The sequence below is a fragment of the Dermacentor andersoni genome, chromosome 11, assembly GCF_023375885.2.
Source record: "Dermacentor andersoni chromosome 11, qqDerAnde1_hic_scaffold, whole genome shotgun sequence".
NCBI lineage: Eukaryota > Metazoa > Arthropoda > Arachnida > Ixodida > Ixodidae > Dermacentor > Dermacentor andersoni.
In genome coordinates, this window is record NC_092824.1 from 25345403 (window position 1) to 25361359 (window position 15957).

General features: G+C 44.8%; 1 protein-coding gene across 1 annotated transcript in view; it reads right to left on the bottom strand.

Annotated features, from left to right (window-relative positions):
- Nucleotides 1-5543: 5543 nt before the first annotated feature.
- The window catches only part of LOC126518333 (uncharacterized), a 158002-nt gene continuing 147588 nt past the window's right edge, over nt 5544-15957 (bottom strand). The window contains exon 9 of the mRNA XM_055064119.2: nt 5544-5803. Coding sequence (XP_054920094.2) covers nt 5673-5803 — 131 coding nt within the window. The 3' untranslated portion in view covers nt 5544-5672. The remainder of the gene's footprint in view (nt 5804-15957) is intronic.

Here is a 15957-nt window from a genome sequence, read left to right on the forward strand (position 1 = left end):
ACGCATCTTGCACGAGTGCACCACAAACATGAGGAAAGCCTGCAGGGAAGCCGCTGCTGAACGACAAGGCCAGCATTGGAAAACTTAAACTGTTTGAAGGTATGATGCATTTTGTTTTATGCTGTTGCATAGAGCATATGCTGATGCTTTTGGCTACAGCATTGCTTGCATGAATCAACTGTTGTCACCCTACGTCGTCCTTGCAAACCGTAATCTGCTCTTGCATCTTTATTCTGACTATCGCATTTCTAGCCATCACTTTTTATGTGGTTATGTGGACACACTGAGTAGCCACTACATCTGCATTGCCTAATATGTAGTGAATTTCGTCATTCTTTCCCACAGACTACAACAGCCCCTTTGTAGGGAATAGAAAGCCAGCAGAACTGTCTCCATTTTATGCCCTGGAGTACTTTCCGGGCATTGTTTCGCCATTCACTGAAACACTGGCAGAGATGGCTAAGAGCGAGGCAGATTTGGACTCCATTGAAGCAGAGAAGAAAGCCAAGCAGTTGTTACAGCTGCAAAAAATTACCCAGCTGCTTCCTGCACCTTGTAAGGCATTACACGAGTTGCAAGTGTTTGGCACATATCCATAGCGCAAATTGTTAAGCCAAAAGACCACATAGAGGGGATGACTCAGCAGCCGAAAGCATTTTACGATGCAAATATTGCCTGTGGGTCATTATCTGACCTGTGTGGCGACTATGGGCCAGTCAAGCTGTGTGAGGTATGAAACAGTCACAGCGGACATTGTTGCTCACCTCTGAAGTAGGTACATGAGTACTTCACGTTTCTGACTTTGGGTATCTGAACTCCGATTTAGGTGGCACAAAAAAAAAGAAGATTCCGGATCAGCAGCACTACTCGGCACACAGTACTACACACTTGACGGAGTCCTGAGGAAGTTGCGAGAGCCATCCTGCATGCGAGGGCGTTTTTTTCCGAGGTTACGGCATATGGTATGTATACAGTTGTAAATTATTTCGTCTAATACACAGCACAAGATAAAGAAGCTATGCACAGATACTTACAATGGTTCCGACTTCCTTTTATTCTTGTTTTCACTGCTGTATATTCAATGACTAACAATGACATAGTATGAAAACCATATTTTTATATTCTTTACTCAACCATAGGCCTACGCACCTTTTCTTGGCTCGGATGCAGTTCGAGCGTCAACAATGTGTTTAAGTTGTGGAGGTGAGTGTATACTTTGTCGAGCCTTCGCGCTGTGCAATTAATAATCTTTGAGAAGGGAAAAAACTGTCAAAGCAAAAAATAAAACCTGATTACTGGCAGCCCTTTTGGCATTGCAGACTTCAAAATGGGACAGATATTTGGTTTATGATAATGATTGACGATTAAAAAGATGCTCTGGCCCGTACCACCGAAATATGATGCACGTTGTGGAACTGAGTTGCATTAGACTCGCTCGTGCATTAAGCTTTGAAGAGACTGAAAGACTATTATCTTACTTGACCATTATTATGAAAGCCTTTGACAAGACACATATTCCTCGAGAACCTGTTATGTCTGACTGTAACATAAGTGCAAATTATTTCAGATGGGTCTGCTCATCCACCCCGACCAGCCTTGGCTGTGTGGCAGCCCAGATGGTATATTTTGTTTGGCTGGAGAAACATACCTTCTCGAGATCAAGTGTCCACATAAGTGCAAGCAAAATGACGTGTTCCACAGCTCAGGGAAGAGCACCCTTGAATACATTCAGGGGACTTGCAGTGATCCCAAACGTAAGAAGTCTTGCAGAAGCTTGAATGCCAATGAACCTTGTCAGTACAAGTCTTTTGCACTGGGCACATGTACACGCATGCACTCACATTTATTAGTAGAGACCAACTGGTCCATGGTGAAGCTAAATGGGAAAAAACGGAACATATTCAACAATCCCAGCTTCTGACGCAAACGAAAACCCAAATGGGACATAAGAGAGAAGCTTACCTATTAAATTAAATCTAGTCAGCTTAGTAGTACGTGAAGTGGACCTCTTCTTGTACACTACTGGAAAAATTGTAGGTACATAGCCTGGGTGGCTTTCAATTGTGCTTTTCTCGCCATTCACGAAATGTTTGGAGCACACCCTAGAATCCCAATTAGGCTGCCAATCTGAGGAGTCTCCAAAACTGAAATAAGTAAAACATGAGTAATTACCATCAATCTGCTGCAACAGGTGTAGTAGAGTCAATCAATGGAAGGGTCGTGATTAAAACAACAGGAAAATATGCTGCACATATAAATGATTTCTCTATGTATAACTAACCTGACACACCTCATGCACTGTTTTCTCCCCAGTTTGAGTGCCGCAACAACTTCTCTTTATGGTAGAGCATCGTAGAGCAGATTATGTACCAATACAACAGTTCGGGATAAATCGCATGAATAATCGCATGGACAAATAGCCAAGTGGTCGGTCGGCAGGAAAAGCGTATGACAGCGCAGGTCGTTTGGCGTTTCTTGTCCGCCGGAGTCAACTACGTACGACATTGCCGCAAAGAGCATGTATCATCGAAACAAAATAAAGCACGACCAATACGGAGAATGGCTCCCGTTGAACATGCAGTTCCTCATTACTTGCGATGAACACGTCTACAAGCAGTTTGATCATCATTCTCAAGAAACAGATGCCACAAGGCTGAGCACAGTGCGTCTCAAGCTATTGCCAAAGGTTATACTGCGCTTTCTTTATATTTTCAGTACCATGCCTGCAATTTCAATGGAAACCGCGAAACTGACCAAACAGTAAACTCGTGAAAACTCCCCGTACACTGGCCAACAATCTGTTAACCGATTGCCACAAACTAAAAAATGAACATCATCCTTGGATGCTTGTGTAATATGCAGCGACTTCCGTTTACAAATAGGAATTTACTTACTTGACTCGTCGCACAGCGATAATCCATTTTTGCCTTTGCGTCTTTTTCTCCCAAGGCTGCGACAGAAAGCTGTACAGCCTCACGCTTGGCGACCCTTCACGACTGTGACAGTCTTTTACAGAGCAGTACCTCTGCCCACTTTTCTTCTTCACAGCTTTGGCAGGGGGCTGATGACACGAGTCCGATGATGCCGTCGGACCTTCAGCAGGTGCACAGATTCTCTTTTGGATGCGAAAGACAGAAGCTCTAAAGGCGCACGCTGAACAATTCAGGCAATGGCAGCAAAGAAGTGTCCCCACGCGCGCGTGATCACCTGGAACGCCTTCAAGCTTCTTGCTTCGGCCGCCAGATGGTGCGGCCTGATCTACAAACTGCATTGCAGGGTGCCCATGGCGCCCGTACAACTGCAGGTAAGATTTAACATTATTCTCTTATTGATGTCAAGCTTTGCAATTGCCAGTGCTATATTTTCGGCGTGGGCAAATAATTTCATTTCATTTCATTTTATTACCTTAAAGGCCCCACAAAATGAGGGTTACATAAGGGGTGGCAAGAAATAAAAGTACAAATCCACGATATCAGGAAAGTTTTTACATTTGCAGCGAAAAGACTTGGGCAAGTGATGATGGCAATGTTTTGGAAGACCGTTCCAGCCTGCAGCTGCACGAAGAAAGGAGGAATTAGAAAAAGTGACGGTGCGGTACCGTGGACCGGCAACTTGTAGGTGATGGCTGGTGCGATGAGATATGCGTGCTGGGGGAAGAATATAAGGTGCGATGTGCATAGGGCTCTGGAAGAATTTGTGAAATAAAGACAGGCTGGCAATGCAGCAGCGGAGCGATAAGGGTGATAATCTGGATGCTGTTTTGTGTGTGCAATGCTCGAGTGGGCGTTTCGGAATTTGTTCCAGAGACCTTTAACTTTGTCTGGAAGCTAAGGATCATGTCTGCACATCAGCAAAATGAGCTTTAGAATGGCGCTTGCCCACATCTAACGATAACGTTTTTTTTTTTTTGCACGCAGGTATGAGCCTGGGTACTTGCACAATGTGCTCAGCAGTGGTCGCACAGCTGTGAATGTTTGGGGAGCTATCTGCAGAGATAAACTGGGCCCACTTGTGCAGCTTCCAGCAAAGTTTAATGCGGCGTCCTACTGAGATATCCTTGACAGCTACCTCGTCCTGTTCGCCCTGGATGGGCCCTTTAAGGATGGCTTTTACTGGCTTCAGCAGGACCACAGCCCCATCCACAAAGCTAAAGTCGTTGAAGACTTCTTAGAAGAGCGAGGAGTTCGATAGCTGCAATGGATGCCAAAGGGCGCGGACTTCAACATTATAGAAAATGTGCGGAGTTCTTAAATCCAACTTGGCACACATGAACTTGGGTGCAACAAGCAAAGAAGAATTGTGGCTTGCTGTTGCAGCGGAATGGGACCGCATTAAGCAAGACCGCGAGTTTGTGCAATCTCTGTACGATTATCTGCAGCGGCGCATGGAAGCAGCCATTCGTGTTAACGCCAGTTACACACAATTCTGAACCGTGTTTGCTTTTGCACCTTGTATTTTTTGTTCTTGTGAAACTAACTCGATGAAATTCTTCCTACTAAGAAAAATAAAGAATCCCGTTGTTACGTTCGACGTTCTAAGCATGCGTTACTACCTGGCCAATTCGCAATGCGTGCATTTCGTGTATTTTACCTCGTCATCTGTTACATAGAACACAGACTAAACCAGCATTGTGTCCTTTTGATTATTTTGTGTGCATTCGTTCTTACATACACGAGGGTATATGCGCCACTTACAATAAACAAAATGAAGGCAGCAAGAGAGCGAGGGGTGTATATTGCTGGTCCTCATTTCTTGAGCGGACACTGGAGAAGCCGCAATATACCATGTAAACCTAAGAAGAAAAAACCCCCAGACACGCCGCTCATGGCAAAAGCAGGACTAAACAGTCGTGGCAGTGCTCGATGCTGAGTATTATCAAACGGTGCGAATTGCTCATCAAACACATTGCAGGTAGCACCAGAGAAATCCTTGGTGGCACATTTGAAAAGCAACAAGCATCCGTTCGAGCCTCCAAAAGTGATGGCCGTACGCTACAGATAAGAGTCGGCTAATGGCGCACGCTGCTTGCTGGCGACCGGGCTAATCAGTAACCAGAACCAGCGTACTGAATGATTGTTATTATGCACTGGGGACTATTATATGTTTTGGTTAGACCTTGGGAACACGTGCACACATATTTGCTTGATTATTCGATGTCCCATATTGACAATGCACCATAGCTCTGTGTTATTTATAGTGGTCTGCTCTCTTTTATAGAATGTTTGCCTGCACGTTGACATGGTTTGCATGATATGCACAGTGCATTATGAATGTTCACATCACCATTTGGCATACAGATAGCCTTGGTTCACAGCAGTGTGTTTTTATGCTTGGTGGCATCAGGAAGGACTCTGGTAGCATGCTTCAGCACGTGAATGAAATTTGCCCCTTTTCCTTGCCAGTTACAAGAAAGACTGGCTGTATGACTGCCTTCTCTTGAAGGTTAAGTCGACATCTGTGTACACACATCTTCAAGAAAATAACGTTCTACCCCTGTCGAACCCATGCACACTGTACGGCTACATGAAGAACTTGAAAGCTGATTTTGGGTTTGATGCACACGTATTTACTATACTAAAGGAATAACTGCTGACTTCCCCTGAAAGAGAACGACGAGGTTGTAAAGCGCATCTTTTAAACTGCATGTTGTGCTTGTGCCTTTCTGAAATGATTCAATGACAATTTTTTTTCTCAGGTGTGCTCATGTTCGAAGAAATGAGCGTCAGGAAAAGCCTGCACGTGGAGGCTGACATGAAAGTCCTTGGCAAAGTTGACTTTGGTAAACACACCAGGCCAGGAGACCCTGAAAAAAATGGTGATCACGTGTTGGTCTTCCTGTTTCGACCCTTTTTGCATGGATAGTCACAAACTGTGGGAACTTTCTGCGCATTGAGCGCAACCCCTGAATCAGTACTTGCAAAGCTTCTACTGCAATGTATTGTACACTTGTCGAATTCTGGATCAGTTAATGATGCAGTGACGTGATAATTCGACAACCAATCGGTCAGCCTTGAGGTCCCTAGGTAAGTATTTAATAGCATATAACTTGTGCTGCAGGCCAGCCAGGAAAATTTAATTTTATTAGTCGCACATTTCTTTGCAGGCATTTGTGGCGACATCAGACAAACGAGTGTCATGTCAGCACCCATGTGACCCCTCTAGGATGATTTATACTGTCATTGATCCACCGCACATATTTAAGTGTATTAGGAACAACGTGCAGAAAGTTGGGAAGCTTTTGGTAAGTGAAAGAATTTTTGTTCCTGGTAGATCCACGCTCGTATGGTTTCATCAGAAGTAATTTTTCCTTTTTCCTACAGCTGCCGCAAGGTCAGAAAGTATATCATCATCATTATGCGGAACTCCTAGAATATCAAGAGCAGCAATCTGGACTGCGTGCTGTGCCAAAGCTCACAGGCACATATACACCTAAATGCTTTCCAGAAAATGTGCGTCAAACCTGCTGTTGAGGTAAGGTACCTTATGTTCAGGTGCTATTAGGACATAAAAAATTGCTTTTGCACATTACCCACAAGGAAATGTGACAAGACGTGACAAGATGTGACGGCGTGATCCCCATCACAGTTTACACAGTGGAGAGCATTCTCACAAGCTTCAGAGGTGTGTTCTTGGGCACTGCATTTCGCACAAGTTTGGCGACCTAGGCAGCTCTGCAAGCTGTGGCCGAAGCGCTGGCATTTGAAACAACGGAGTGGATTTGGCACGTACGGCCCCACACGGAGCTTGATGTACCCGGCCTCGATTGACTCGGGCAAGACACTTGAACCAAAGGTAATTATTAGGTGCTTCGTCTGAATCTCTTTGCCATCCCGCCTCATCTTAATTCTTTTGACATTGATCACATTTTGCTCACTGAAGTCCTCCAGGAGTTCTGCTTCAGTCAGCTCAAGCAAATCATCATCCGACACAACACCACGGGTGGTGTTCATTGTACGGTGCGGGGTTACTGTTATGTGGGTCTCCCCAAATTACACTAGTTTTGGTAGTTTCTCATATTGTTTCAGATCGCGGAGCTCTAACAGGAGGTCACCACTTGCCATCCTCGACACCTTGTAACCTGGACCAAAAACATCAGTCAAGGACTTTGAAACATTTTTTGTTCTCGCTCTTTTGTAGCTGCGCTCCAATGACTTCCATTTGTTTTCGACCTGGACAGCCAAAAGTGTGCCTCCAAACTCGTCGCTGAGGAGGTTCGCCAACATTGCCCACATTTTTTTTGTCCTAAAGACAAAAAAAAAGTACTGCAGCAACTATTAACTCAACTGCAAAAACAGGGGTCACATTTACAAAAGCATGCTGGGATGAAATATGAAATGCACTTTGGTTTGTATTACAATGATTGCCAATGCATTCAAATACAGTAACCGCTCGGAAAAAATTCTTGCACTTTTGTCAAATTTTTTTTTTTTTTGCGTTTGCAAGCATGCTGCATAGAATCGGGGATGGGCACATACCTGAATCCCCCTTTCTGGCCGACCAGGTCCTTAAGGTCAACATATATGTCGATTAAAAAACGCGTTTTTGCTGCGGTCCAAAGTTCGGAATCAGCTTCCGCAGAAGCAGGTATAGGTGCAACTGCCTCTGCTGAGGTAGAGGCAGAGGCGTCCATAGCACTTTCGTCGGAAGCAGGTGTGTGCTCAGTTTGAAACACAAGAGTGTAGCGTTTGCCGTCTGAAAAATAAAAAAAATTGGCAGAGGCTTAGCTTGGCTAAGCCTAGTGGGTTGCGAAAGCAATCTTCTGTTCAGGTTGTAGAGTTCCATACTGCTAATCGAACGTGTAGATGCAGTCTCGTCGCCCTTTAAAGCATCCATAAGGCTTGCTGTCGAACGATCAGGTGTCGCCAAAGTCGCGTCAGCATTGAGAGCATGCATGATACTTGTAGATGCACCCAGATCGAGAGATGTTGAATGCATTCGCCTGGCTGCATAATATGCACGCCGTTTAGCTAAACGTTGTTCCCACTCTTCATCCGTTTCTTCCGCACGCCGCCGCTTCTTAGCTGCAGCACATCGTGTCAGCTTCACCTTATACACATCATCCGACATACCGTGGAGGATACGCTGGGACGACTGCGACAAACCGAGTTGGGGGGCCGCTTTTCGACAGCTGGCATGACGTCACGTAGAGCGAGCGCCTCCCCCACGGCAGCGGAGCGTGGAGGATTCGCTGAGACGATTGCGACGAGCTGGGTGGGGGCCGCTTTTCCACAGCTGGCATGACGTCACGTACAGCGAGCACCCCTCGCGGCAGCGGCGCGCAGCTACAGCATGGAGGATTCGCTGGGACGATCGCAACAAGCCGAGTTGGGGCCCTGCTTTTCCACAGCTGGTATGACGTCACGCATAGGTCACGCTAAAGGTCAATGGTGGATTCTCCGGGACGATGGCCAAGAGCAGATATCTCGAGCAGTATTGCTTTCGCAATAAAAAAAAACATAACGAGAACGAGTTGTAGACGTGCAAACTTAGCGAAGTGACTGAGAAATCACATAGGGCTCATTTCCCTTGACAGCACCAGTCTGTGGCATTAGCATGGTGCGACTTTGCTTGCTAGTACCAAAATGCTTCCTCAGACGGTCAGTACGAGCACAGGTACGCGCAATTCGTGCACACGTAAAAGAGAATCCAGTCAAGTTTGCTGTTCACTGCTTGAAGCCATAGCAGACAAGCAAGACCGCGCACGTGCTTACCACATTTTTTCAGTAAGCCATCGAACAACACTCACCTGCTTCTTCAGGTGTGGCTGAAGCCACACCTGAAGGAGTCCAGCTCCTGGACGGCAAAGTTCAAGCGCTGCGCGATTTTCCTCGTCAAACTTCACTTCGAAAGCTGCGCGAGTTCTTAGGACTGCTGAACTTTCAACTTCGCTTTATACCTAATGTGGCTCGTATTGTCCTGCCATTGACCGACATGCTCAAGCCAACTAAAGCACCATCAGCCCCTCTCGAGTGGACAAGTGCAGCTGACGCAGCATTTGAGGAAGCCAAGAATGCGCTGGCCAACGCAACAATGCTCGTGCATCCCTTACCCAACGACAAATGCGGCTGATCACCGACGCTTCCTCCAACGCCATTGGTGCTGCCTTTCAGCAGTTCCAGCAAGACTCGTGGTGCCCGCCAGCCTTCTTCCAGAAACTAAAGCCTGCCGAAACTTGCTACAGCACATTCGACCGTGAACTGCTCGCCGTCTACCTCGGAATTCGACATTTTCGCCATCAACTGGAAGGTAGCGTATTCCACGTGCTGACCGACCATAAGCCACCGACATTCGCTTTCCATGGAAACCACAGTGCTTATACATCCCAGCAAATTCGGCATCTGAATTTCATTTCGGAGTTCACCATAGACCTAAGGTACATCGAAGGCCCCATCAACACTGCTGCCCTTTCCCGCGTAAGTGTCGTAACATCCGATGCTGTGGACTTCGAGGTAATTGCAGAGGCACAGCGTAGTGACAGTGAGCTTCGCGACTTGTGCGCAAGCTCTAATTCTTTCTCAATGTCTGATGTGCCGCTGCCCTTCTCCTCGGGTACATTTGTGTGTGATGTGTCGTCTGGACGCACGAGCCCTTTTGTGCCGTCTGAATATCTTCGTCAAATCTTCACTAAGCTGCACAAAGCAAGCCACCCTGGCATCCGCGCCACTCAACACCTCATCATGTTTCGTTTTGTGTGGCCTGGTGTCAACAAAAACATCCGCCGCTGGGCTCATGAGTGCTTGCAGTGCCAACGTGCGAAGACGACGCGGCACGCCAAATCTCCCCTTCAAACCTTCCGCTTTGACCACGTGCGCATTGACATCATCGGTCCACTCCCATCAGCGTGGAAAGCGCTACGTACTCACTTGTGTGGATCGTTATACACCCTGGCCAACCTCGTCGTCTGAGAGCAGCGAATCGGAATGCGACGCTGATTGCGCAGATGTGTATCCTGACCATGGTGAGCAGCATTTTCTGGGAGGCTGGAAAGATGACTTGGTAAGTGTTGCGCTGTCAGGCGTCATTCCCGGATATTATTTTGTTGCTGTAGCATCTTGTTATCTTGAGCCGCTGTAACGCCTGCCGCAGGTTATCTCCTGAAGCTTCTGCAGCGTAGTGACCTAGTGATCGAGTGAAAATATTGACGTGATGGAATGAAGTAGGGAGCATACCGATGCAATCATTGCTCGCAGCAGTTATTTCTCTCAATAAGGACAAAACCACGCTGTTAAATTGATATTACTGATGTAAACACAGTTTTGTCGATGTGCTGCGCGACTAAACTGGTGCTGGTAAAGTGGAGCTGAGGCAGTAACAAAGCACCGCAGAGCTTCGGAATACGCAACGTGATGTAATTTCCTAGGGTTTTCCTTTAGTGTTCAGGGGTTATCTTGGCACCTGTTCTAGTATATATAGATAAATAATGTGTGTGTGCGTGAGTAATTTTGTCGTGTTCTGGCCAAAGCCTGCTTTCTTGTGTCGTTTGCAAATGAAGTTCACAAATATTCCTTGAACATTTGTTGTAACTTAATAGTGCTCTAAGAGTACACGTCAAAAATATCTGCTGTCCCAAAGCACACATTCCATGGCAAGACAGTGCTTAGTCTCACTGTGCTGCAAGTATCATGGCTGATTTAAAAAGGTTTCTTTGGTGGCCATCTGGTGTTCACCATGCAGAGTTTGCATCTGCGTTATTTCGAGGCAGGTTCGCAATGTAAAAGGGGTAGCTTAATATGGTGCATTAAAGTTGGTTGCCAGGTTAAGTAACACATTAGCCAGTATAAAGCCAGTGCCACAATATAACTCATCAAGCCCTTGTCATGGCAGGATTTTCTGTGTAGGTAACAAGATAGGCATCTACAAGTGTATGATTGTAATGTACTTTTTCTAACACCCCCATTGTTTACTACCATTCCTCTCTGCTTAGGATGAAAACCTGTTTCCTGGAGCCAAGCTTACGAAAGCTGAACGCCTCCTAATGGTCATGGCCTACAGCTTGCGCCATGGCTGCTCAAAAGAAGCTACCCAGAACCTACTGCAGCTTCTAAGTGCTCACTTGCCAGAAGGTGTCGCGTACCCAACATCAAAGCATACCTTTTTTGACACTTTGCCGGAGCCGAAAAGCAGTATGCTAAGCATTTTTACTGTAGTGTGTGCTCTGGGTGTATTGGTGAACTACCAGAATTACCAGGAAATGGTGTGGTTGGCAGTTAGTGCAATGTGAACTATGCAAGTGGCAGCTTACTGAAAATCTCATAATTTTTTCTTGTAATCGATCTGAAGGGCTCAATTCAAGCTGTGTTAGAATCAGGAAAGCTGCAATCCAGTAGAACAGGCACTTCCTTTGATGTGTGTGACATCACAAAAAGTTATCAGTACAACAAGTTGCCTGTGACTTCGAATGACATTACATTGACATTTAATACTGACAGTGTGCCCCTCTTTGAAAGTTCTAATGCGAGCATGTGGCCTCTTCTTTTGATGGTTAACAAACTGCCATGCAAAGAACGTACGCAGACTCTTTTGTTGGCTGGGCTGTGGTTTGGCACGGGGAAACCATTGATGAACTCTTTTTTTGATACTGTTTGTGAAAACAATGAATGAACTATCATCCACTAGAGTTGTTTGGAGGGACAGCAGTGGTGTGCCGCACATGTCAAAGGCATTTCCTGGTCCTTGTACAGTAGACAGCGTTGTCAGTAACTAGTATGACACAGTTCAACAGTGCTTATGGTTGGGCAGGTTGTTCCAAAAGGAAATGGGTTTCGTCGTGTGTCTCCGCCAAGTGCTTCTGCAAACAAGTTCAGAACTCGAGTCATTTTTGTACCGTGCTTGAAAGGCCATGCAGGCCCCTATGTGGCATCAAAGTAGCAAGTGTGCTGACACTTCTTTCATCTTTTTTTTTCGTTTGGTGAGGGCTTTCTAGTAGACTAGATGCATACTGTTTATTCTGGTTTTGTTTGGGCAACAATGTTTATGTGGCTGAAGTCCAAACAGTGCCACTAATTTCATCTACGCCGACGTCTTGCTGATGCAGACGAATGCCTTCTGAGCCTCACCCCCCCATGGGTGCTCATAAAGCTGCCAAGGCCTTTAAAGGACGTAAAGGAATGGAAGGCTGCTGATTGGAGGAATTGGTTGCTGTTGTGTTCCCCAGCTGCATTAAAAGGACGCATTCTACAAAGACAGTACAACCACTGGTTGAAATTTGTTGAGATCACACATTACCTTCTTGGCCCTTGCATCTGCATTCAGCAGCTTGCCACAGTTAGGAGAGAGATGAAGAAATTTCTTCTTGAGTGCCAGGAATTGTACGGTATTGAGTACATTACATATAATGCTAACCTCCTTGTGCATGTTGTCGACATTGCCGTAAACTAGGGTTCTTTGTGGGGGTTACTCCCTTTTTTTATTTGAATACGTCAATGGCACCAGACATCCACAATTTCAGATTGCCAACTGTAGCTGCACCCCACTAGCCATATCTGTATCACTCCACAGCATTTTCCCCCTTTCATGAAAGCTGTGCTGTCCTACAAGCTGATACGTAGAGTAGCTGTAGAGGTGCTTTTGTGACCATTGTGTGGTGTGCTAATAATTACTCCATCGGCTAGAAGTGGACTATTGCCTGTTGTGAAAAGCTTCAAGAGAACATAATCGTTAACAGTGTGCTGTACCAAATAGTACTAACTTGCAATACAGCAGTTCGATAAGTAAGGTGACATTGTTGCAGAAAACTTCACTTTAGAGGATGTGCATGATGACAAATTACAATGGCTGCACCACTGCCTCTTTCAAGGATAGCTTGTAAGACTTTTAACTACCGTATTTACTTGAATCTAGGCCGGCCATGATTCTAAGCCGACCCACGGAAGTACGAAGTGTTATCATCGCTGCTAGCCTCATTGCTGTCATCTTCAAACACTGCACTATCTTCAAGCAGTAAATGCCACCCTCGTTGCAGCGCAGGCAAAAAACATCTCCCATTGCCCCCTCCAACGACAAACGTTTTTCTCATCAATGCCGAATTCCTACCCGGCTTAAACGTTTGACTGTGCCTCTGTGGCTAGCACGTTTCATTTGAAACCAGCACTATAGTAGCATCACCTTTTAGTGGCATTACGATAACGCCACGCTACACGCCGATGCCACAGAATAAATAACCAGGTCAGATACGACACAAGTCAAAATGGCGACATCGCTTGTGTGCTTCAGCTGGCTACTGGCATGGCCAGTATTGACTTTTCTAGATGCCACTAGCTGTGCACCATTTTATAAATTTCAATTAAAAAGCAGCGCATTTTTTAAGAACCTCAAATCTAAGCTGACCCTAGAGTTTGGTATATTATTTGAAAAGACCTATATATCAGCCTAGATTTTAATAACTACGGTATAATCTACCTTGCCATAAAACATATAGAGCACTAGTCCAAAATGAGATGTTTGCGTAGCATTTTGTTTGAGATAAGTGAGTGATAGTTGTCCACATGACATGGTGAAGTAACATTTTCCTTAAACTACATAATAAAAGATGAGTAATATGAGATGCCATCAAACGACTTTAGCCTTGCTTTAGCCATTCACTGTCTGGAAGTTGCTCACAAGACCTTACAGTCACTTTCATCACTTCTTACAATATGACTACTGCAGCTGCGTTTTAATTTTCCAACACCGTGGAAAATGTTACATTACCTTGAAACAGAGTTCAGTTTTGTTCGAAAGCTTTATGGGCACTTTTGTATTAAGCACATCCTATTTCACCATGTTTGCTTTTGTTAAGTTATGTAAGTGATGTGCCACATTTTTATGCTTTGGTATGATGTGTGCTGTGAGCAAAAGTGATATATACAGATTTTTCATGTATAGTATGCTTTTGTACACTATTTTGTGATGCCTGTAAATAATAAAGAGCATTTTATGACTGGTTCCTTGGGTAACCACTGCTTGGCGGATTAGCACATGGCTTCACGAGTGGCCCCTCATATTACAAGCAATATATTGGGATCATGGGGTGGCACAAAACATGTTTCATTTTCTCTTCATTTGCTGATCCACATCTGCAAATCTGAAAATTAGTGCAGCAACACTGTGTGACCAAGAGCAGTCTTCATTTGCATGCTAGATCTAACTTGCAAAATATAGGTCTATTGGGGCATATATTAGTCTGATAAGTCAGTCTACTTTTAGCCCAAATGGTGACATATTTCGAATGAGCTTTTTCCTCTGAAGACAAAAACAGGTTTCTTTTTGGACAATCACTTGGTGAAATAGCTAGGGTAATTGAAATGTACACTTGCAGCATGCTAACAAACATCATTAAATAGCATTGCACTTGACATAGTAGTTTTGCGGAAACCGACAAGGTGGAGAGAAGTAATTAGTAAAGGGAAAATCAGACATCCACCCGTTCGTAGCGATTGCTACAAAGGGAACCTGTACGGGTCCCTCGAAAGGCCTCACAGTTCAAGAAAAATTCGTCCTGGTCCGGGACTTGAACCAGGGACCACCGCCTTTCCGGGGCAGCCACTCTACCATCGCTCTAGCATTGTTTCGTGTTGTCGACAAAATTCGACTTCGCCCTGCCATCTGCTAGCCGCGTGGTTAGCTAAGATGTTAGAGCGGCTGCTCCGGAAAGGTGGTGGTTCCGGGTTTGAGTCCTGCACAAGGACGAATTTTTTTTTCAACTGTGAGGTTTTTCTTTTGAGGAAGCCGTACTGGTTTCCTTTGTAGCAATAGCTACAAACGGGTGGATGTCTGATTTTCCCTTTACTAGCATTGCACTTGTATCAATACAAGCTGGCTGCTTGTAAATCTCCATATAGACACGGACATGTAATAAGAAACAAGCAGTGCAATAGAGCGAGAGGTATATTTTCTTTCATATTGTAGCAGATGGCTATCCTGGCTCCCTTTAGGATAGGATGCATACTCATATTGTAACGAGTGTGACCTAGCTGATCATGATCTAACCATGAATGCATGTCATGAATTGTTCACTGCCTTGCAGGCGCATGTCCAATTCAAGTGTATGTTAACCCATTCATCCAATTAATTTTCCAGTTGAATCCCAGAGCTTGTGATGTGTTTATATCTCCCTTTGTTTTCAGTGCGCTGTTTCTTATTTACCATAAATAAGAGGACTATCACGTGACTTTCTGTTAGTGTACATGGTTCATAGTATGTTTATTAATACTGAAATACAGTCCACTTTTTCTGTTACTTCTTTCACTTAGAATGTGCTGGCAAGCCTTTGTTATTCGTGAGTATAAAAGTGGCACTGCCTTTATTTTCGATGAGTTAGTTGGCTTGGCAAGTCTATCAACAAAAGAACGACAATGGGGCCCTATCAACAAAATAACGACAACGGGGGCCAGCCAGCCAGCCATGACATAGGCGTAAGGTCTGGCAACGCTAACTTATTGTACCAGCTTATTTTCAAAAGTGGTTGACAAGATCAAAATGTAGATGGTTATTCACAGTTGCACTCACTCCTGTGAAAGTAGAATGATGGGCTGCTTTCATAATTTGCGAAGTGGGCTATCTACATTGCTCTCACTTTTCAGTGTTGCTAGAGGAGGGACTCTTCTTTTATGAGGCTGCTCAAATAGAAATATTCTCTTCACAATATATCCACATGCTTTTTGAAGTAACATTGCTGAGGGTGAGCTTTTCGTTATACCATAAAGAAACGAGTCCTTAAAAGTAGGTTGTCAGTCCATTTAACACAATATGTGAAAATCTGAAAATATGTTGGTATGTCAGTAGCTGTTTCGTGCCACAAATGTGTTTGTATTTGTCTTTCCTGCGCACTGTGATATTGCATCTCCCAATTATGTATTGCAAATTTGCATGTGAATAGAATTGGTGCGCTTACAGTAATTTTAATGATGGTGAAAGCTCGGCGAGGTAGTTACTATGAAACATGGTAACAGTGCTAAGGATGATCAAACACAAACATCA